We start from the raw sequence: 24,737 nt of genomic DNA, 5'->3' as shown, positions 1-24,737 counted from the left end.
GACACGGAGTCCGAATCCGAGGACGCTTACGATTTCCTGTAACTCCCTTATGACGTCACATCACATCCCACAGGCAGCGACACATCCTGTGCATCTATTAATCAAACCGTCAGTCACTGTTTTCGTACGATTAATACTTTGGTCAGTGAGTAATTACTGAGTATTTTCTTATCACGTGATAACCGAGCGTGATATTAACTATTTACACTGTGATTCACCCAATTCGTTCACCTCATGACTGCACTAAGGTGCCCCTATGAACAAATCTCGTTACTTCAAAACCCTAACGAATTAATCGAGCGTGATATTTACCACCTACAATGTGAATCACCCAATTACTTGATACCCTTACTGCACTACGGTTACCCTACGGACTGAATATCGTGTTTTCAAAATGCTAACAAATTAATCGAGCGTGATATTCACTACCTACAATGTGATTCACCAATTTCTTAGACTGCTTGCTGTACTAAGGTTTTCTTACGAACTCAATCTCGTGCGTTAAAAATGCTAACGAATTAATCCTGCGTGATAGTCAGCACCTACAATGAGTTTCATCCAATTACTTCATATCCTTACTCAGGCTGTCTACCAAATTGCAGCCTTCGAATTCCCTGACTTTTCCAGGTTTTCACTGACTATTTCAAGCGAATTCCCTGACAAAAACAAAAGGGAACTTGGTGCCTGCTCCTACATTTTGATACAGATCCCTCATAAAACAGATCATTTATTAAGCATTAGTAAGGCTGCCCTACTTTTCTGCCTCAGATCTTGTCGTATTGGGGAACTGCTACTCGCGGTAACGTTGCTGCGGCATCTCCGCTCAACCTCGGCACTCGCGATTCGCCGCGCATCATCACGGCACTTCTCTGCGATTTTCCCTGTCTCCAGCTGCTTTTTGGCCAAATTCCCTGACAATCGCCTGACTTTTCAAGTCACATCAAAATTCACTGACAATTCCCTGTTTTCCAGGTTGGTAGACAAACTCTGTTGCTGCACTAAGGTTCCCATACGGACTGAATTTCGTGACTTCGAAATCCTAACGAATTAATCGAGCGTGATATTCACCGCCAACAATGTAACTCTCCCAATGCGCCAATGGACAGGTTCTCGTGTCTTCAAAATCCTACCGGATTTATGCCGCTGCAATCCACGTGTTTCAAATTGTATTCTCTTAAAACAGCGCTTCTCTATGTGAGTCTGTGACATCTGACAACACTGCTTCGGCAAGGCCGATTTTGAGTCTCACCACAGGTACTGGAGGTATTCCAACGTAGGACGGAGATCGCGCCTAGAAAACGCGCGCGGTGTTGCTAGGTTACTGACGCCAGAACTTTTTTATTCCATGTTAGCGCCGCGAAGTAACTGCGGCTATGAGCGGCGTACAGAGGTGGACAGACTGAGTGAGGACAGCAGGAAAGATTGGGGGACAGGGAGGGGGGGACCAGGGCTCTCCATGACGTCACTTGCCCTGGTAGAATCCAAAACTATGAAGTTCTGCGGGTCCTTCCGAAAACTCGCGTGATGTTTACTGCTGGCGTTTATATTTTGCGTGCTGTGTCCATGAGTGAAGTTGACTTTGAATACGAATTTAATACGAAGCAATACAAATACAATTTTTTTTAGTCCGTAGCGATATTTTGAGAATAGAAGACGACTTCTTACGTGACATGTAATTTTTATGTTCCTTATAGTTGATTTCAGACTGTTCTTTTTGCGCTGCAGTGACTTAAGAACAAACGAAACACACACATACAACACATGTAATAGCACGTACTGGATAGGCCTGTTCAACCAGCACAATACTATCAACGGCTTCATTTACATCGGGCTCGCGTCATGAAGCGTTAACGGTGCAACATGATAGTGAAAAGAAAACTCATTCATGTTTATGGTTAGGGCAGGGTGTCCGTAGACATCCTGCAAACGTGGTTATATCACGCCCCCTAGCACTAATGCTACAAACACGGTAAGACAAAGCAGTCGATGGTATCATTTGGCATGAATAGGTCAATCAAACGCGTGGGGCGTGAATTAATATTACTTTTTCGTTGTTTGTTCCCGCGCATTAATAGAGATTGCGCAAAGCTGCATATGGCTACATGTCTTTTATATACGTGATTGTACAAAGAGTATAACCACGTGTCCATTGCTGCCACTGTATTATTCCGTAGTACAGAGAAAACGCAGCAAAAGAAAGTTGATTGATTGATTGATTGATTGATGTGTAGAAAAGAAAGTAGAGACTGAAGAAAATGCAATGAGATTCTGTGTCTCTTGCCACGAAATCTCAGTGAACCAGTGACGTAACAAAGGGCTACTCCTCCCCAGCGAATACCTACTTTTGACGGTAGCATTCAGGAGCGATGCCATCGAGACACACGCAATGTACAGGCACAGAAAGCTGACGTTCATGTTGACGTACGTGTGATCAAACCCAACCGACTTGAATATGTTCGCAAATAGTACTATAAGGCTGATGTTCAGGAACTGCCGATAGGACATGTAGACCTGCATATGTGCGACAGTAAGATCGATCTGAGTACATACATCACATGAGTTTAATGGATGAAGTGTCAAATATTACTTACAGAGCTCCTGAAGGAGAAGAAGATAAATCTGTTGAACAGCAAGGCCAAGTAGTCGCGTGAGTCCTCATCGTACCATCCCTAAGAATGCGTAGAATAAGAGAGTAAGGAAAATAACATGTGTGTCTTCTGCTATGTCCTCATTGCGCTGAACGAGCAACACGAACCAAATTTTCGTAACTTTGTATTGCTTTCTCTTAACTGATGCGAATCAATAAGGGCTACATCATATTGTGTAATTAGATGAACCAACAATGTGCTTTGTTATTTAATAATTACTTTTGACGGCAGCCGTCAGCTTTACCTTCGGACACCATTTCGTGTTCTTATATTTCAAGCTTGTACGTCTTCATTTTCGTTCGCGAAACACAGTATCGGCGCAAATCGTTCCAAGGTGTGACTTGGGAAAGGGGGCGGCTGCGGAGACGCAAAAGAGAAAGATGAACGGTCTGCCTGCTCGGGAAGGCGGCAAGTTGCACCCCAAAGTGCGACTTAAATGCTGAACGTATTTATATTTCCGCGCTATGATGTCCTGACAGAGGGCGACCGATAGACATCTACCGCCATCTGTCCACAGCACACATAAATACGAGCAGCCGCGGGCGAACGAACACTACGAATATATATTCCCGAAGTTGTGTCATTTCGAACCCTGTTATCGTGTGCCAACATGAAGACACGCAATGCAACGCAATGCTACGTAGTGTGCCAGCCGAAAAGTGCGTGCTTCATTGGAAATTAGGAAGGTTATAGCTTGTGACGAATGAACACGTTTCTGTGTCACGCGTGACTATGTGACGGATTCACCTTCAGCAACGCAATGGTCCTACATTCGTATTAACGCTTGAGGCCTTGTGTAATGACACTATGCAGTTTTAGCACACCGTTGGTAAGGTTATCTTGCCTACCGGAGCCAATCACAGTCGTGTGTGACTCAGAATCTTTTCCACAGATTGGCTCCGGTTGATACGGTTCGACGCAAAGCCACGTCATCAAAGGTCTGCTGAAACTCTCTATACATCGTAAGCTGTCACCCTTGTGTGCGTAAATGGATGGCGTGGTGGTTCTGCGCACTACGCGATGTACTCTTTATGTTTTGCTCGTGCGCAGAGCCACCGCCACCGCTATATTTTACGTGCGCGATGGCGATAGTGTATGACAGAGCCGTTCCGATGGGCCGAGGGGGAGCGAGATGGGCAGTCGCCCCGGGCGCCCTCGCCTGAGAAGGCGCTGAACAATGCACCCTGGCAGGTTGGACGGACAGGATAAAGAGGGAATGAAGATAATTTGAATTTACGATATCGGCAGTGCAAATGAGCGTTTCCTTTTCTTTGTCTACGGAGCTTCTGACGGCAATGAGGGAGGGCGTGGAGGTGGGAACGCTTCACGTATACCCTGCCCCGGGCGCAAACTAGTCTATCGGGACTGCTCTGGTGCACGATGCACTAAAACACATGAGTACTTGATGCTCCGTGTCTATACCGGAAACATACACGGTGTACTCAACGGACCTGACACATCGCTCAAGGAATATGCCCCGTGTTCGTTTCAGGGGGTGTTGGAATTTCGTGTGCGACATTTGTATTCACTGGATACTGCTGTGAACATTCGTACAAAGTCTCTATGTGTCAGTATAAAGATTATATTGTAGAACGTTTCGGGCAGTGTATATCGGTGCTAGGAAAATCCCTATTGCGTTACCTATATCATGGTGTCCTCTTTTCTACTAGTAGGCTATTATTAGAATGCTATTCTCCGCGTCTTCTGCACACAACTTCCCTGAAGCCAACAGAGTAGTATCATTGCAAAGTGCATCTCGCATACGGCGAGTAAAGCGGCACTTAGCCACAGAGAGCCAAAAACAACCACAGGTATACCCGAAAATGCTTTTGACCGAGGTCTCATCTAGCGCCACTATAGGATCGCAAACAGACTTGCCTCGCCAATGGTGGTAACACTAGGACGTTTCTTCTTCTTCTTTTTCTTCCCATTGTCCGCAGGTTGGCCTTCTTTCTGTGATTCACCTTCATTGTCATCGAAGTTATTTTCAACTTTCACAACCACCGGGTCATTCTCAGCATTCATTTGCGCTTCCAGAAACTGTTTAGCCTTAACAGTTTCTGTTTCAGCAAGGGCCCGCAGACCTCCGTGCATCTTCGCAGTCACCTGGAGCACTGATAAAAAAAAGACAACCTGACATGAATAACATGGCTGGTTCTTGGTTCTTGGCTTCTTCACTCGTGTTCCAGTGAAGGTTACAGGGCAGGTTCACCGGGGAAATAAAGGTTAAAGGCATATATGGGTGGAAGTAACATCTTGCAGCGAAACAGGGGTCAGCTGAGTAGAGAAACAGCGTAGTGAACGACTTCAACTGCGCAGGAACACAAGGATACATCATACAAGACTACTTAACTCAGAGCACGGCATAAGCATCCCGCTTGCCTGTCACTACCCACACACTCCACTTTTCAGGTTGAAAAGCAAGGGGAATCATGCAAGTTCGGATGTCTATTGAACAATCTGTCGAAATAAACAAGGTGTCGTCAATAACTCTCTCAGAATATGTTTCCTGAATTAACGTGACAACCATCTGCGTAAGTACGTCATGTTTTCGAACTAGCAGGCAGCTTTAAAGTTGAGCGTTCTTTTTCCTTGCATCATTACTGACAGGTAATGATAGACAAATCATCGTAGGAAGACTAGATGAAGAATTTCGGTGCGCTAATTGGTTGCAGAGGAGTTGTAGTTTCCTTAACGGTTCGTCTGCGCAAACAGACAGTATCAGTATCTTGGCATCAGTATTAGCAGTAGACAGCAGACTGCCTGCTTTGAATTCCCTGCGCAGTCTCTCTATGCTTGAATGATTTTGAATCAGCTTCAAGAAACCTGTAAGCAAAAGCATCAGGCTTCTGGAAAGCTTTGCCGAAAAACGCACGAAGTGACAACTGTAGACGGGCGATATCAAAGCGCGACAAAGGAACAGTGAAATGCCCTGCAATGCCAAATGAATTGAGAGTTCTCATCATGAAGCATGAGTTCATATATAGTGTACTCTCAGTACAAACGATAAAACCCGCGTATAAAGACATGCCTCGCACAACGGTCTTTTCTTTTTCTTTTTGTGAACGGCGTGTTGGCAACACCGAAGAGATTACCGATGATGCCATTGAGCGGGGCGCCATGAATGCCGCGGAACCCCTCGGGACACATCATGTGCCCCAGTTCGAGGACCTCTGTGCCTTTCTAATCGATTCTATCGATTTATATGTTCCCCGCGTTATGAAGACACATTAGTGGCAAGGCAAAGATATCCGTATCGACTGTGCAACTTACAGTATTCGATGATGGGCAGCTCTGAAGGACATATAAAGCCATGGGCTGCTAAGGCATCTTTGATGTCCTGGGGTGGGCCTTGATATACAACCCTTCCTTCGGCTAATACGTAGACCTGCGCATATTGCATTATTGCCTTCGTAGTCCTGGTTGGAAACCAATGTTGAAATCTTAGCCTGAAGTTAGGGTTGCAATCAACGTTCCACCGCATTTAAAACGACTATGTTATGGTTAAAGTTAACAGGGAGGACGTGTCCATCTGCAGAGAGCGCAGAGGGTGCCCGGGATCGTAACTCTGATATACGCAGCGTGTGCAGTTGTCGATGTACTACACGATAGCATGTTTATTCTAACAATGCGTGAGTGAAATTATCAGTGAGGAGGTAACATGCCCGTGAACCTTAATGCACCTTGCAGAGAAGAGAGAATAGTAGCTGAACCTCACAGCCAAGTCTGACTCTGCCGTGCAGCCTAGATTTGGTAGGTCTACTGCTTCCATTGATTTGAAGAACGAAATCTGATCATATAACCGATGCTGAATCAGCCGGGGACCGCACACTTACACTCTCAGAAACGAAACGGATCCAATCTTACCCTTACTAAGCGTAAAGTTCGACAAAATCGCTGACGCCGTATCCGTCAAGCTCTGTTTTATTCCTAGTACCCGGAAACGAGCTCGCTGTAAGCGTAAAGGGCGGAATTTTATGCGTAAATGGGACGGACGACATGATTTACTCTTACATCTTGACGCATACGATTTCGTCTTGACGGATAAACTGAGGCTCTGCGTTGGAGTATTAACTCTTTACGGCTATACTGACGCTTATTGTTTTTCAATTGTTATACGGGCCCTGCCTTGTGAGAACACGTGCATGATTCCGTGTGCAAAGCGTCTTTTCTTTCGCTTCGTTAACGGTCACTCTGGCTTCTGGCATCTCACGGTCTCACATCATGCACGGTCTAGCAAATGTAAGTTGTCACATTTTGCGCTGGGTGTCTGTAGTTTTTTTTATTTCATATTTCATTTGTGTCAAACTTATCACACGAAGAGATGGCATCGAACGAGATAACGTCGCACGATATGTGGGCAAGGCACGCGGACGACGCTGCTTGAACATTTGTGATTCTCCAAGCTTTCTCCGCGCTACAAATTCGTATGCGTACGCCCAATGTCCACCAGGTGAGACTCTTCTTGTTTTTCTCGGATGTGCGTTTCTCCCCGTTGAAGCATCTGTGTTAACGATTCGTCAGTCCGTTCTTGTAATAGGAGTTCGGATGATTATTGCTGATTATACCGCAGCATGATGTGTTGACATGAAGGAAATCGATTTTCTGACAGTCACGATTTTCGATAACGTGGTGCAGGTGGTGGTTGTGGTGGTGCTGCAAAACACGTATGGAACGCCACTTCTTGGACAGCTGAAATGAGTTACGCGTCTAACATTACTCAGTTAACTGTTATCTTAAAGGACTAGAGTGTTTCCAGTTATAGTAAGTGGTTTTTGAAGTCCATGTTACGTTTATGACTGTTCCATGTAAGCGGCCTCTGCGGGGATGGACTCAGGTCTGGCAAAGAGCACCTTGTCGGCATGATTTATTTCGGCGTTACCATATTTACGAGATTAGCTTTCCCATTTAAACACTAGAAACAGTATCAGTTCCGCGATATATACTGCTGCACAGACACGTGCACCAATTTGACAGTATACCACAGATCACATCAATGACATGATAAAATGATTTACGGGTCTAACAAAATTCAGTTAAATGCTACTTAAAGGACGAGAAAGATTTCAGAATGCTATGTTTGGGAGCCTGTGACCATTTGATGTGGGAGGTCTCTGGCGATGGCCCAGGTCTGGCGAAGAAGACCTTATCGGCATCACGTATTATGACGCTAGCACATTTTCAAGATTAGCTTTCTCATTGAAATGCAATATTATATATTTGGAATCTACTGTTGAACGGACATGCGTAGCCATTTGACAATATCAGCAAGCACATTATTTTGCGCTCATGACAATAAACTTCTATGTTCAGCATCCCAAGGAACAGGACACGACACGCTCTTCGTAGCCATGCTGGACTGCATAATACCACGCATGCACCCTCAGCTGCATTAGGTGGTGCTCCTAAAATTTCTACTGTGCGACACATTCTGGGAAGAAGTACACAAGACTCTACTCCCTCACGCATGTACAACCAGTACAACTCACCTGTAAAGGTGGCTTGTAAGTTGTGACTGCTTCATGAGTAATGATGCGTTGCTCAATAAATGCAACGTCTGCAATACACTCAATTATATACTTCACTTATTATACGGTGACATATATGAAAACCTCGTCCTTAGGAGGCATATTGGCGCTGAAAGTAGCTGAAAATAATCGGTGGTTCTATTTTAATGAAGTATTATTCTGATGTGGACATTTCGACCATTGCGTTTCCTACGCAGTTTGACGCCACGTATCTTCATAACTATTTAGCACTTTTTTTTTACATATTGTCTGGGGTGGGTAGCATTGCATCGTAAGTTGTGAAGATCCTAAAGTTTGCCTTTGAGGAGTTAAAAAATCGCAAATTTGCCTGATTTGTAAAATATGGTACGTTTTGGGAAGCTCACAACTCGCCTCCCAGTTGAGATACCCTGATCTTATACCCCATATCTAAATGACAATTAATTTGGATGTCAATTGTGAATTTATTTCGTATGCGGACGACGCAAGCGTGTTTTCCAGTGGCTCTGATATTGATGTAATAGCCACTACTGGTAACGAGATGCTTTACAACTTGGAACAATGGGTCAATTTAAACTCTTCACGCATTAATAGTAGTAAAACTGAAGCAATCATATTTCGACCAAAAACAGGAGTGTTAGTCTAAATAAAGAGATAGTATATTTTAATAGTCCTGTTGATATTGTAAAATGCATCAAATGTTTCAGTGTCATCGTTAACGAACAGTTGCTATGGGATGAACACATTGAATACGTTCGTTACTAGATGGGCAGGTTGATACATGATCCTTCGATGCATCCAAAACAGGAACGAGGACAAACACGAGAGACACGCTACGTTCACATTGAATACGTTGAGAATAAACTGTGTAAAATATTAGGCATGACCGCTAGGCATAGACACATGTTTCCTTTTCGAATTAAGTTACTACTATACCGTTCACCGTTCATGTCTCACCTAAACTATTGCCGTTTAGTCTGGGGTACGACAACTAAGAATAGTCACGATGAACGTTTGTCAGCAAAATGAACGATGTTACGAGTAGGAATATATGGGACGCGCGGTGTCTAATTTACGCATTTTCGGTAGATATCCGTCACAAAAAGCCTATTGGGGGCGTTGCCCCAATTCACAATACGACGTACTTGCTATGCGAAGAAAGGGCATTTCGAGACGAACACAATGATGTAGATTACTTTCGGGTATCACAAGTGGGGGACGAGTTGTGAGGTTCCCCAAAACGTACCATATTTTACAAATGAGGCCAATTTGCGATTTTTTATCTCCTTGAAGGCAAATCGTAGGATCTTCACAACTTAGGATTCAATGCTACCCACCCCAGACAATACGTGAAAAAAAAAAAAAGAAGAAGTAATAAGTTGAGTATGTCAAATAGTTTGAAGACGCGTGGCGTCAAGCTGCGTAGGAAGCTGACATCTGAATGATAATTCATTAGAAATACCCACCAATTATTTTCAACAACTTTCAGCGCCAATATGCCTCCTAGGGCCAAGGCTTTTAATATGTGTTTGAAACAAAAAAAATGAAGAGGTCGACCGGACCACCCTGCCTGATCCGGCGTGGAATCACCCTATATATATAATTAGTTTATGACCTGTCTGCTATGAATTTCTTTTTGTATATGTCTGATATTCTGTGTACCTCGATGCCTCATCCTGTGATATAACGCTCATTAAATGTTTTTCCATTATAAACGCAATTTAATCGAATTACTAGCTCATATAGCTAGTCTACAATTTATATTTTGTTGTGTTGAAGTGTTGTAAAGATGCACAAATGTCATCTCATAATTCTCTAAAACATTGCAGGTGTTGTAATCTGTTGGTTTATGGCTAGTATGCTGTTCCCATGTTTTTAATGTTTGGTCACCTGCGCCTTATGCCACATCATTTTCAGGCCATAGGTGCAATATTCTATAAACACATGCATGTATCTATTATTCTGGGCTCTTTCCTGCAATAAAGTGGAATTATTTGGCGAATTTTTGTTGCATTACGGTTTAGATGCGTGCTGCTAACGCTGTGGGAAATACTTCCATGTATTCAGATGTTCTGATTTAAATGAGAAATTTAAATGAGTCTCACTATAGCCCGCGTGCGCGGGCTATAGTGAGACGATGAACCCGGTTCAAGTGATGCACTCGTGCTTCTTATTTTTCTTTTGACTGTCGCGAGAACTCTTGTATATTGCTTGCCTTGCGCAAGAACGTGCCTTTTATATCTGTTATTCACTTGATGGATGCGTTTGTCTGTGTCATACGATTTTGCAGTGCAGTGGGCCTAGCTATTGTGGCGTACTGTCAATTGCCAAGTCTTTTGGATGAGCAACAAGCTATGCCTATACCGTGGATATATTTTAAGCGATAGCATATAAAAGTGAACGGGCTTCCGTCCGTATGCATGCTTCGTGCACCTATGTGGTACTGCTAACGAGTCTCGGATGATATGAACTGTTTTTTCATGCCCTGTGAGATTCGTATCATCGAGATCCTGTTGTAGCAGCTGTTCTTTTTTTCCTATGAAACAATTTCGCATGGTATGCCATCTTTGCACAGAGAATTGCACCACCAGAATGCCGCACAGTACGCATCATATCTGGGAACCTTAGGCGCCGCGTGATGTCAGCGTCCCTTGGGCAGGCAATAGATGCAATGCAAAATTGACAGGCAATCCGATTTTCCGTTTACTGCTCTGGAAACTTCTTTCTGATGCTTTTGGCAATCGGGAACCACATACCCTTTTCCAGAACAGCCGCCGGAAAACCGCATTGCGGGTGATTTCAGAATTGCAGCCGTTGCCAGTACAAGGACCGTGAGGTCACGTGACGTCTACGGCGCTCAGGTTTGACGCATACTGTGTGATATTTTTAGGTGCAGTAAGCGGTATCACAAGGGTAGCCAAACAGCCCATAGAATAACCGGCATCGAACACCGCTTAAAATAGGGGTAAAAAATTTTACGATTTTTGACCCTTACTATCCGGTTTCTTTGTGAGAGCGTAGTAATCTGACACAGTGCGGGTTATGCACTCAAAAACAGAACTTTATCGCATAGCGCGATCAAGTACCAAATGGACTCACTCACTCGATCTTTTGGTTGTTAGAAGCCTGGCACTGCAGCTTTTTTTGGTAACATTTATTTTATTTGCATGTTTTCATCTTATTTGCATGTTTGCCTTTTTTACATGTAAGTAATTTTCAGCAAATTAGCAAGAATAACGGTATTTCTATCACAGGAGTTCGCTCCGAATGTGTTACACGGTGACTATTTGTAAAGCAGCCCTTGTTCGGGGAAAATAATCGGGGTAAATGTCGGGAACACATGTCGGGAAGAACATGACGACTGCAATGGGTACAAGTAGCTTTGACAAACCGTCCTCCGCGAGAGACGTTGAATATCGCGTGTCGTTTGTTGAGAAGTGCACGTTAAAGAACGCTCAGGTGGACAAAATCGGTCCACACACCGACGACCGTGGCGTACGCTCATAATCGCAGTTGTCTCGAGACGTTAAGGCACGAATTATCCATTATCTTCTGCCAGAACTATTTTTCTGATCCCAGTCAGGGTGTCTTTTGCCTCATTTCATTTATTTGGTAGTATTGTAGTTCAACATTCTCGTCGAATAACATACCTTAGTAACGTATTTTAGCATGCCCAAATTGGGATTAGAGATGGCTGCTATGACGGTGTGCCCTCTGTATGCGAGGTACTTGAGGTTTCCAAAACACGAACGTGCCTGCGACGAGTCCAAATACCTGAGGACGATGTAGAACATCTCAACATCTCGTCATCAGCAGCGCATTTATACACGAGCAGCAACAGCAATATAAGTAAACAGAATATGCGTACGCAACTTACCTAGTGTACCAAGGTACGCTAAAAATTTTACGATACCGATGTGCACCTGCTCCTGAAACTGTCACATGAACCGAAGACAAAGAACTCACACAGTTCCTGCGCGCTATGCAACAATATGCCTCCAAATGACCTGGGCCGACTTCCTTCATGTTCATTAAAGTGCCACTACGGAGTCCAGCCCGTGTCTTCAGAATCCTTAGAATTTACGTCGTTGCAATCGACTTCTCTTGCACTGTATTATTGCTGAACAGCGTTTCTCTGCGTAACGCCGAACAATAATAGAATTAACTTCTAGTTTCGAGAAGTATGACGTCATGGGTGTTCAATCTACCCGCGCGTCCGCAACGTTGCTCCTCGAAGGCCGATTTCCGCCTCCTTACCACAGCTCCTAGCTGTCTTCCAACGTGAACCGGAGAGCGGACACGAGTGCCGTTGGAGACGGACCTGAGAGATCCCGGTGACGACACATACTCTTGCAGAATCCGAAACCATTAAAGTGTTGCGGATTCTTTCGAAAATCCCTGGAAGCACGTAGTGTTCCCTGTCGACATCATATTTTACGTACCGAAACCTTTAAGCGATGTTCTTAAGCGATGTTAAGTTTCTTTTTTTTTTCCTTTTTTTAGTCTGTGGTGGCATTTTAACTCTTACTAAGGGCTGTACAAACTAGAGCCCTGCACGGGCCGACTTTTCCGGGCCCGACCCGGCCCGGGCGCATCAAAAAATGGCCCGGCCCGACCCGGGCCCGTACCTTCATATTTTTATGCGGCCCGACCCGGCCCGGCCCGGTGACCCAGTGACTAGAGCCCGGCCCGGCCCGGAATCTAAGCAAATAGAGCCCGGCCCTGCCCGGCCCGGTGACCCGGCGAGTAGATCCCGGCATAGTATCTCCAGCCGCGACGTACGCGTTTCTGGCGATTATCAAACAAATTTATCAGTAAATTTATAAGGAGAGAAGACAAACAAACAAGTGATGGCGGTTTAACACCATAACCGCAACAGAACGTACGCGGGTATGGGCGTTATCGTTACACTGTCAAGATTTTGCGGAGGTAGAGGATGCTGTCGACAAACTCCTTCTCCCAGTCTATACCCTTCTCACCAAGCTTTGCCAAGTGATTGTGAAATACGTGAGGAGTGACGAGCAATGTAAAGTGGCTTTCAGAATGTTCTAGAGGGTCGAATCATATGCCTAATGCAGTATCCCTTGCTTGTCTTTGCAAAATATGCACAGGAATGACGCAAGCGCATGATGATATGAACTAATGCATCTCCATTGTGTGGAATTAGCTGCGTGGCCCGGCCGGGCCTGACTCCCGGAAACATATTTGTCGGCCCGGGCCCGGCCCGGCCCGCGGTGGTGGCGTATTTTAACGGCCCGGGCCCGGCCCGGCTCGCGGTGCTAGCGTATTTTGTCGGCCCGGGCTTGGCCCGGCCCGGAGCACACAGCCAATAACAAGCCCGGCTCGGCCCGCGGGCCGGGTCGGGGGCCCGGGCCCGTGCAGGGCTCTAGTACAAACACGAACGTTCCTCCTCTCTGTGTGCTGTCGGTCCTTTTAACGGAAAGCAAAAAAAAATATTTTAAGGTGGTGCTGTTGACACATCCATTTCTTCCACGGAGCATGCGTCTGTCCGGTGACTCTCACCGCCTGGACTGTTTTTTAGAAAAACGCGCGCAGGTGGGCAGGTGCGTGTACACGGATACTCACTCACACGTGTGTGACCGTTTTCACGACCATTTTTTCCGGGACGGAAAACGGTCATGTTCGTGTAAATCAGACTTTTCCTTGGAGAGCCTTGGTGGATCGCCTATTCAGCATTCCGGCAGACGTTTTCGCGGAAGCGCGCCAATGTAACAGACGTTAATTTCGAACGTCCATTGTTCAACGTAATTCAGCGTTGAAAGGACAGAAAAAAAAAATGTTGATTTTATACTTCAGCATCGTGGAATATTATTTTAACGCAAGAAGTATATCGTACCTGCGGGCAGCGAGAAATTTTTTTGTCTTTTTTGAGGAGTAACGTATTTAGTTCCTTTTTTGTTCTTACGTAGTAGCGAGTAACATTATTTAGTTTTCTTTCGGTAGCGTACACACGTCTGGTGATTAACAAGACAGACAGCGTCAGTGTTACTTCTTTCAGGAGGTCTACCGGGCTGTCTAGCACTGCAATGGTTAAAAAAATATTAGAAAAAAAAAACATACACTTGATCTGCGCTACAAGCACAAGGAATCCTCAAGCTAGGTATGTTCTCGTTCAGCCTCGGACAGTGGCGAATGCAAACAAACCTTGTCGGGTCGTCGGCGAATATGATAGGCTGAGGATTTATGAATTGTTCGGCACATGTGAGCAGACGGCGATGTGTCTTGTTTACACGCTCAACCGATACCCTTCGAATGTCCATGAGTCCCCATCTTTCCATCACATTCACCACCTGGGAGGAATGATGACCATAAGTAGATATTCATCATTACGCACCCACGCCAACCACAGACTACACTATTGCCCCATAGCCGGGATCATACCCTAACGAGAACTACATGTTACATATTTACATTTTTGTTGCATTGAATAAAACCCTTATTGACATAAGAGAACTTGTCCTGTAACATAACAACTATAACAACGTATTCCTCTATTAGCAAGGAGATAAATGATGTGTGGGATAACGACCACTTGTATCTGGACGCATGACTCCGACCTTCCATTGCACCCCCCCCCCCCACCAGATTTAATTTTCGGTATTCTATCGACTACATTAAGTCGGGATTCAAGTGAACTAACAGCGGTTCAGTCGCCTGCAAGTGTGGCTATTTCACAGGGGCGCCATTCCCTGGCTTGCGAAGTCCATCGGCGCCTATACCAGTAGGCGGTAAGAAAGGCAGACGAACCGCTTTGAACTTTTCTTTTCTTTCCGTGATGGTGGGGTACTTGAGTTCTGCAGCAATCCACAACGTCTCCTTGACCGTGAAGCAGTCCATGTGCATGTCTGTCTCTGCAACCCAGGAGCTGCGCCGACCAATATCGTCGGCATTGATCACTGTGCCATTAACGAGAACGTCACCTGTGTAGCCTTGTCTGCTGTAAAAGACCGCATGTTTTTTGTTACGTTCAGCTCGTGCAGCAATACGTCATTAACTTCACCTATAGTGCAATTCCTTTCGTGGTAGTTTTCCGTAGAAACGGCACACCACAGTCTAAAGCTATGTTGGAATTGAAAATAAGCTTAACCAATCCTACAGGACACACATAAAGGTGTATGACGGTGGGATTGAGGTATAGTTGTGAACGTTCAACTAATTGATGAATTAACAGGAGTGCGATGAACTCTTTGAGGCAGTCCTCTGCCTCACACGGTTTTCGGCATAACATTGTAAAGTGGTTAGTGTCACATTGATGACTTCGGCACGCTTTAAGTGTATTTCTGTTAAAGGGAGACTCCGGGACGATTCGAAATTTTTATGATGACTGTGTAAATAAGTTCGGTACATTCTTCAGAAAGGAGAAACAAAGTTGGTTTGGCTCTCCAGGACTCGTTAGTTGCCAAAAGAGCTCGGCAGCTTATATCGAAACCGAAACTCCCGGAGGTTCTCTCTCGGGCCTCCTGTACTCCGCGAGACGTCACAGGTAGTTTTGTGCGGGCCGTCGGCTGTTTACTTAGCTTCCTGCAGGCGCTTGGTAACTTCTTCGTGCGACACGAACGACAAGTCGTCTGCTTCCTCGATTTCCTTGTAAAGTATTCGCCACTGGTAGAACAGAACCTACAGAAACGCGCACGTGAAGAATACCGGTGAGGTGATCCCCGTGGTGCTGGACCGCTCTTCCGGGGAGGAGCGCTGAATGACCCAAATAAAATATTTGTTTTCTAATTATGATGAGAAATTGTGTTCACTCAAACATCATACGGTATGGATTGATGTCGCACCGCTACGTCAAGACGTTTTCGGTGCGGAGTCTCCCGTAACGTCAACAGCACTGCGCTCAGATTTTTACTCGTGACATTCAAGCAAACAAAACAGATTGGGGATGATGTTGGTGTTAACGCATGCCTTACCAAAATCCGCTCAGAACCTTGATAAGGGTAGATTTTCCGCTATTCGGAGGTCCTAGTATCGCAATTAGATCTCCCGGCCTAGCGCAACCTGTCATGCTTCTTAGCGCTGTTCTTCTCCGTGGTGGCTTGGCTGTGCTATCATCCATCCTCTGGAATAAACCTAAACGACGCAGTTCATACTTTGTAATGAAGTTATATGTGACATCACTGCTTCTGTGGCCATAGTGGACACGGGGGCCCCTACACATGGGTGCTCGAGAGCATGTACAGCTGCACTCTTAATCTCGAAAAGGTTACGATTGATTTTTTACTTTTATTGAGTGGTAGCGTGCAGGTGAGATTCCTCCACTCCACAGTGACCCTCATGCTTTCCGGAAGTCCTGCGCTCGACGTCTTTACCGGTGCATCGATAGGAAAATGCATGGGAGCATTCTTATGGGACACCACATTCCGCAGAAGTTCCGAGTCAGAGAATGATGTCATTGTGCCCTTGTTCGCTGCATTTCGTAAAGCAATACCGTATCAGTTTAGAGACAGAGTTGTAGGAGATCGCGCAGTAGTGTTCTGCAACCACACGTTGGCGTTATTTAGAATAATCAAGTGCCCTGTACAAAACTTGCAATGCGTAGTTTACCGTAAGCTGCTCCGGCGTGGATATCCGTTGTTGTCTGAACGCCCGAAGGAGACATGGTTTCCGTAACTGGTAAGGTGCAGGAAAATGGTGCGATCAATAGACAGGGAGATAAAATCATGAACTTGTCCCTATGGTAGACGTGTACTGCGTAAATTTACCTTTTGTGACTTCTGGGCCTTGATCCATTGGCTTGTCTGGGACAGTTTCTGTAAAAGTAATGGAACGGTAAGTACCACGGCCCCTTCCCAGGTTGTGCGCTACAGAACTTCCGTTGCACCTGCGCGCACAGTGCCGCTCCAATGCGGCTCCATGACATCGCGCCCTTCCGTTTCTAGCATAGCAAACCCGTGAGGTTGCAGAGTTGACGTACAGAGAAATACAGCCACTCGCTTGCCCCTCCATGTATAAACACTGATATTTGGTAAAGGATGTTCACATATGCATTGAGGACCTGGAGGGACGGGAGACATAACTGCAATAACTGGTACTTCGATACAGCACCACATGCATGTTGACCTAGCATTTATTTGTTGCTTATTGTTGTTGGCGTTTCTTTGTTGTAGGTTGGTGCGCCTATAAGGATCGACCATTCAAACTGTTTTCTCTGAGCGGTCCTGGAGGCTGTACCTGACTATGCTGCCGTGACGTAGGTCGAAGAGGAGCTCTAAATGAACACTGAAAGTGCGACTGCTGCGTTGACTACACACGCTCAGCCGCTTCGGCCGAGCCGGTTGCCGTGACTGTGCGACACATTATTTTTTTTTATTACACGTTAGCGCCGCGAAGCAACTGTGACTATGGGCTATGAGCAGCATACAGATGTGGACAGGTGGAGAGGGGACAGCAGGAAGGAGTGAGAGACAGGGGGAAGACATGATATAATGCAGCATTAAACGCCGGGGAGACGACAAGACCACTACAGCGTAAGGAAGTTGACAGTATCGGTATCGGCGATGCCGCAGGAGGTATACACAGCTGCTTTAAACGTGTCATTGTCCTGGCAGCGTGGCAGCCACTGACCCATCCGCCACTGGCTAATGCAAACTGGTATGATCATGGGCGCCGTTACCTGTGGCAAAGGAGCACTAACTGCCCCCTCCCCGTCTCAGACTTTTTTTTCTTTTCGTGACTGCCAGAGCCCTGCTGACTGAAGTGAATCAATCAGCATCTCGGCTCAGTCCCGGCTCTCGGGCCGTGTAACTTGTAATTCAAGGAATAGCAACATCTCAGGCCCCAACAAGTTGCAGGAGGCACAGACAATAGCGGGAGTGTTCTAATGACGGCCGTCACTGATGGTACTCGGAGTTATTGCGCAAGAGGGAGCTTTAGAACGACACCGTCCACTGGGGGGGGGGGGGGACTGTGCAGTAGTGCCCGGGTTCGAGATCTTGCATCTCCCTGGAAAATTGCCTAGCGGCGCCCCTGGATATGATCAGTGTCCGGCTTTTTCGCACAATAAAGGCTAGAGCTGCCATGGAATGTGACTGACAAATAAAGTTCAGATTGGAAGGGGACGGCCCTGAGACCGGCTACAACCAGTCCCTGCTTCACCACAAGCTTCAGCTTGCTTGACGTTTTAGGGTCTTGCTTTTGATTTCGGTGTACCAATGGCAATACTCCTTCATCTATGTCACTTTCTTCATCCGTGCTTCCCGCGAACGTCGGTCTCATGGAACCGAAAGGAAAAACTTGAGGGCAATTAATGTAATTAATGCGGTAAAAATGCGTTAGCATTAGACGTTCGTCTTATTTCTAATTGCTTTTCTTATGCTTCTTTTCTCCCTCTTATTTTCACTTGTAGAAGGTCTGGGATCCATTGGAGAAAGTTGCAGTTAAACAGCCAGACGACATGGGACACAAGCTCAGCCGCTCGCGAAACTCTCGGAGAACACACGAGACACCTCTGAAAACGTCCAGAGACGAGACGAAACTGACGACGACTCCAGCTCCAGCTGACGAGCTCCGCGCTTCCATGTGACAGAAAAAAGCGAATCAGCTTGCGGAACGCAGGCTTCATTTGCCCTTCTCCGTCACGTGCCACGCTGTGCACGGAAACCACGCTCACCCCGCTACGACGCTGGCTTTTCATCGAAACGGGGCTTTCAATACTATCACGTTAAAACAGTTCTGTGCGACAGCAGTCCAAGAACATAAACAAGGAACCCAAACCCACCGAAGCCGGCACAGACTACTATAAATTGAAGTGACGTGATGATGTCAATATTCCTGACCGGTGTAATTAGTCGACCGGCTCTATGGGTCCAGGAGTTTTCGCGTGGTCCATGAGTAGCCTTGAGCAACGGCCGCCAACGATGCTAGTTTGGGGGAAAGCACGCTAAAACGTGACAGGTAATTGCATAAAACGTAGCTTAGCATGTGTTTCCAAGATGCGGTTCACCAGCTGCTGTAGCGTCAGTTTAGTGGCTAGCGAAAGCGATTATGTGCCTGCAACCATCCATGAGCTTAGTAACGACCACTACCGCAGGATGTTCACACTGCTCTTACAGTAGCATAAAGTTGTATCCAACGTGGCCCATAACTGCTGCCATCTTCTGAAGCCGTGTATGATAGGCATTCCCATAAAGCAATTCTGCCCAAAGCTTTTCACTCCGGTGCAATTTCAATGACAAAAGCGCCGCCGCGGCGAGAGGTTCGAGCGCTCGAACTGCACCATATTCCTCGAGTGTGACGTCTCTCAGGGATAGCCCTCTTATTCGTTGGCATAAAAAATATTCAGCTACAAGCATGGAGCGCTGTTCCCTGTTGACAGCCATTCATTTTTTCTCGTTTTCTGAAAAACGAAGCATATATGCAGTCCTACAAAAAAGTATTACGACCAACAGAGTAATTTTCGCTTCTGAGCAATCATTCGTTGCACGCCTCCAACTGGGAAGCGACGTACTCGTAGGTGATGTCATGTGATGTGGCGTTCAAAGCAAGAATACTTCCGAGGAGTTTCCTGTGGTGCGTCTGCGCGTTTCTCAGTGGTATTCGCTAATAGACCTTTTCACACTAGCGTCGTATCCTCCCGGTTGTCCAGCGAAACACGATCGCACTGTAAACTGAAAAACTCCCTTTTGGGTGTAATTCCATGGTATTTTAACTGACTCCCTTTAAGGTGTATAGCAACACCCTCGAAGAAAATACACCCTTTGTATATTGGTGTATTTCTACACCAATATTGGTGTAATGAGATGGTATCCTAACTGACTCCCTTTTAGGTGTAATGCTACGCCTTCAGCTTGATGTACACCCTTTCAGAAAGGGTGTTTGCAGTGTCCATGTGTGAAAATATGTGACCACAGCTGAATGACAAGCACGAATGCATGCTTACAAACTTCCGAGATCTGCCAGATGCAACGGATGCAATAAGTAAGCTACAGCCAGAGCCGGCCTCCACAGGGGCAGCTGGCCTGAAGTGGGAGGCACAAAATTGCCATTTGCTTGGACACTGCGGGAGGTGCGCAAATTCCTCTGCTTGTTTGTGCATGCCAAGAGTGGATGCCGGCTCTGGCCACAGCTTTGGAAAAGTGCACCTGCAACAAGAATGAGAGTGCATACTTTATTCACAGCCTGACGAAGAACAAACAGTGAAAGAAAAGAAAGCGAATAACAATGCAAGTGCCACGTATATGCATGCCCTATCAAAAATTCCATCAGGCCAGACGCTCAAGGACAAGTAGACACGTAATTTGGGACCTGGACCAGCAGAAATGCTGCTGGAGCAGTGGACCAGCAGAAATCGTGCTGGAGGAGTGGGCCACTTTGCAGCCTGTGCTACACTACTGAACCAGAATCGCCACTCTTTGTCCAGCAGGGGCGCACACTGTACGTGCCAATGGCGTACAGAAAAATAGTTGGTGGCTAAAAGTATGAGAATTAAAAGAATGCGCATGCAAAGATTATAGATACTTCATACAATCTCTTCTGCAGGCTTGTCCGTTTTTTTTTTTTTTTTGTTTTTTTGCGAAAGGTATAGTGTCGGACGTCATACAACGTTTCATGCATGATGCAGTCAGTGAGCATGGGTGAAGTGTATGCTCTACCTGTTGCGGAACAAATACAAGTCAGTAAGGAGCTCTGCAACGCACTTCAGCTTAACTTACTTGACCTCTTTCAACATCTCCACGACGTAAATGTTGATTTTCCCACGTCTCGTGCGTGTTGGCACATGTGAGCTGTTCACCGAAATTAATCCGGCAAAATCGTCTGCAATTAATAGTTTCCACATTAGTAACAGTGTGACTGGAGCATCACATGTGGTATCTCCTCCCTGATGCTAAGTGACGATACAAGTTTTTTTTTTTAATTCCGTGTTAGCGCTGCGAAGCGACTGTGGCTATGAGCGGCGTTACGGACGTGGACAGATAGAGAGAGGACAGCAGGAAGGAGTTGGGGACAGGGGGTAAATATGCGTCCTGGGCCGACTTCAGGGGGAACTGTGCCGACATTCGTCTGGAAAGTCTTCGGAAAACCCAGGGAAAAGCTCACACAGCACAGCCGGTGACAGGATTCGAACCCGTGTCACCTCCCAGTCTTGGCGTGGAAAGCGATCATCTTAACCACGCCACGGGAGCTGGTGACGATACAAGTTAACCAGCCGGGTAACGAGCACACTGAGATAACAGAGAAATGATAAGATAATATGAGTCAACCCAAGCAGCACAATGTACTGAAAGTCGAGTGCAATAGGGGTGGACGGTATGTGTCTTATCAGTGTTCTTTAGCTTCACGATTGCGTTCAAGGCCTTCCACCTACCCGTCCACCCCTATTGCACTCGACTTTCAGTACATTGCGCTGCCTGGGAATATAGTAATAACCACACTGCGCAGATAAAGTTATAGGAACCCACATGCTAGGAACATTACCAAGCAAAAGGTGAATGAAACATAGCACTACAGGCACACAACTAACCTTGAATTCACGAAGTCCAACGGCTTCCGGAGGTATCTTCCAAGGTACACACAAAAACAGATATCACTAGGAGGGCACAATAAACAGTCGCCGCACCGGGGCACCAAAACCACGACGAAAGACGATTCCCAAGCGAGAGCCCTCCGAACATACGCCCGAACGCGTCTAAGGGCCGGGTCCCATAGCTTTATGCGAGCAGCAGCAGCAAAGCAGCAGCGGTGCGGCAGCAGCAACACGGCAACATGGCAGCAGAGCAGCTTTCTGCTGCCGCTGCTCTGCTCCTGGAGGCGTCCCATTGCTTCGATTTGAATTAGCGGCAGCAGCGGCTTAGGAAACACAAAACTTGTTGGCAACTGTGGCATTGTTTACATTTCGCACATTCCGAAGGCGTACGCAGAGGCTAAGCCTTTTAGTACACACACCTAGGAGCGCAATCCTAGGTGAAACGCGTTTGTGTGAGAGATATATTTTGGATTTGGAGCTCATAAGTGAACTTTGAGATAAGTGTGGTGGTGGCCTGAGCCTCGTATTACCTGATCGACTCTTCGTTGATGTGTAGTCAGTTTCATGACATTCAACGTAGGTTCGTCCTACTGCTGTGCAGAACAGTCCTTGCTGTGTTGTGTGGAGATTCTTCTACGGGATTTTGTCGTATAAACATTGCCTCGTTACTATAGTATTCGATATTTTGATTTACGGTGACTGTGAGCGTACGTTGGTCTTAGTGAAATAAAATTGTCTAACGAAAACAAAGGCCCCTTCTGCTAGTACTCACTGCTTTCTGCCTGTTTTCACAAGGAATGGGTTCATTATCTATCTGTATAGAACCTTTTTTTGTTGTCTGAACGTTGTCTATCTCCATCTAACCCTTTTCAAGGGTCAGTTTCATTTACAACCACCTAGCAAGGCCTTGGAATACCGACCACAAGAAATTTGTTCGGTTTGGTTTTCACACGGCATGGACGTGAAAGTAATTTGCTCGTACGTTATCAGGTCACGGGTATTGAAGTACTTTCCAGAAAACACGCGAACATGTACCTACAACTGGTACACAACATATGTATCACGTAGGTTCGGTCGAACACTTTATTGGACTTTATGAACTGAATTATGTCCTGAAAGCGCACTTCACGCAGTCCCGATGATTGAACACTCGCTCCAAACTACTGGCAATCACAAGGGTATCCAGGTCTTCAGAATCAAATCACAGAACAACCAGAAACAAACCTTCTGCCATCACTCACCGCCCTGCTAACCCTAAACACCGTCGAACGAAAACAATACCAACCAGCCTCCTGATTGGCTTTCGAGACCGGTTGCTCAGGCTGCACAGCAACAGGGCAGCACAGCAACCAAAAATTCGGATACGAGAGCAGCAGGGAATTTCTGCAGCTCGGCAGCGCTGCTGCTCTCGCCCAGTGCTATGGGACCGCTCGTGTCGCTGCAGCTCTGCTGCTCCGCTGCTGTTGCTCTGCTGCTGCTGCTCAAATCGAGGCTATGGGACCCCACCTTAACACGAAATTTGAATGAGCAGGGGACGCGGGACGCGCTGCGCACTCCAAGGACGCTGTCTGTAACGGCTCTCCCCGCGCTATATCAAGAAAGCAGGAAGTCGCGCTAAGACGGGATCAGAGCTATCGCAAAGGGGATGTTTTCCCCGTCAAAATAAGTCCTCGATCACATTCCTACGCCAATAAACAACCGATATCGGGAAAAATGCCACCAGCCCCGTGAATATAAGAAACCGCCCTTGCCATGTTGTTCTAACTCGAGAACGGATATGGGGCCCTATTCCGAGCCGCTGTCGATAGAGGAGTATCGGTAAAAGACGATAACGAGCACCGGGAACGACACCTGTCACTTTTGGCATTCCCATGTAGCTTTTAACGACAGTGCGCTTGGTTTGTTGACTGTCGGTAGAGGTTAAGACGTCTGGGAACGAGACGTCGCACTCTGAGCCAATAGTGTAGCAGGAGGAGAATCACGCGGAATGCCTTATTTTGGAAGCAGACGACGACGACGACGCGTTGACGATGGAGAAGTCTCGCGCTTCTCGCTCAACGCACGAATAATAAGAAATTGTGTTGCTGTTCGTGATAGAGCACCGCAGTTTAGTCACGGACATTTTGCTGACGACCTACACGCAATTAGAATCAGTCGCGATCTTAAATTCCCAGAGAAGGAGCTGTGAGAACAGTTAACAAGTGGAGAAATGGGCTGTACTTTAGTAACGCTGCCGCGGCAGACGGATAGGTGTGGAATTAGCGTTTGGCGATTTTGGCACGTTGTCATTGTTGCCAGACGATGAGTGCATACGGGCGAGTGGTCGGCGATCGGCTATATGTCTCATAGTCGTCTGCTATCCAATATAGTCGCACGAGACGCGTATGGGGTACGGAGAGGTTAATAATCGTCCCTTATCGGATGTAGTCGTACGAGAAGCGTTTTAGGTATGGTAGGGTTGCGTCGTTTTTGTTTCATAGAACTTTTTATGTTGGAAGATTGAAATAAATGCTACAAATTCAAGTAAAAAGCAACACCTGGATGTGGAGGGAGTGCATCTTTTCCCAGCTTAGGTACTGATGTCGAAGAGTGGGTCCATGTAGAACGAGCATCCGGCGTGACTGAGGTTAGGTTAGGTTAGGTGATTACGTATTGCACATGTTGAAGAGTGGGTCCATGTAGAATGAGCATCCGGCGTGACTGAGGTTAGGTTAGGCCAAGTGAATACGTATTCCATGTGTCGGTGGGGCTGATGTAGACTGTGCATCCGACGTGACTGAGGTTAGGTTAGGTTAGGTGATTACGTATTGCACATGTTGAAGAGTGGGTCCATGTAGAATGAGCATCCGGCGTGACTGAGGTTAGGTTAGGTGATTACGTATTGCACATGTTGAAGAGTGGGTCCATGTAGAATGAGCATCCGGCGTGACTGAGGTTAGGTTAGGCCAAGTGAATACGTATTCCATGTGTCGGTGGGGCTGATGTAGACTGTGCATCCGACGTGACTGAGGTTAGGTTAGGTTAGGTGACTACGTATTGCACATGTCGAAGAGTGGGTCCATGTAGAATGAGCATCCGGCGTGACTGAGGTTAGGTTAG

At 46.3% G+C, this 24,737-nt stretch overlaps 1 protein-coding gene across 3 annotated transcripts in view; it reads right to left on the bottom strand.

Annotated features, from left to right (window-relative positions):
- The window catches only part of LOC135385618 (ATP-binding cassette sub-family G member 4-like), a 41,714-nt gene that overhangs the window by 6,780 nt on the left and 10,197 nt on the right, over positions 1 to 24,737 (bottom strand). For all 3 annotated transcript variants that reach the window (XM_064615051.1, XM_064615053.1, XM_064615052.1), the window contains exons 4-14: positions 16,879 to 16,926; positions 16,721 to 16,786; positions 16,398 to 16,583; positions 16,087 to 16,246; positions 14,924 to 15,113; positions 14,321 to 14,466; positions 11,806 to 11,929; positions 5,922 to 6,036; positions 4,527 to 4,762; positions 2,592 to 2,669; positions 2,343 to 2,511 (exon numbers count right to left, since the gene is read on the bottom strand). In XM_064615051.1, the coding sequence (XP_064471121.1) occupies positions 2,343 to 2,511; positions 2,592 to 2,669; positions 4,527 to 4,762; positions 5,922 to 6,036; positions 11,806 to 11,929; positions 14,321 to 14,466; positions 14,924 to 15,113; positions 16,087 to 16,246; positions 16,398 to 16,583; positions 16,721 to 16,786; positions 16,879 to 16,926 (1,518 nt within the window). The remainder of the gene's footprint in view (positions 1 to 2,342; positions 2,512 to 2,591; positions 2,670 to 4,526; positions 4,763 to 5,921; positions 6,037 to 11,805; positions 11,930 to 14,320; positions 14,467 to 14,923; positions 15,114 to 16,086; positions 16,247 to 16,397; positions 16,584 to 16,720; positions 16,787 to 16,878; positions 16,927 to 24,737) is intronic.

This window comes from Ornithodoros turicata, chromosome 2 (assembly GCF_037126465.1).
Source record: "Ornithodoros turicata isolate Travis chromosome 2, ASM3712646v1, whole genome shotgun sequence".
Classification (NCBI taxonomy): Eukaryota; Metazoa; Arthropoda; class Arachnida; order Ixodida; family Argasidae; genus Ornithodoros; species Ornithodoros turicata.
The sequence above is the reverse complement of the archived record's forward strand: the minus strand, read 5'-3'. Positions and strand labels throughout refer to the sequence as shown.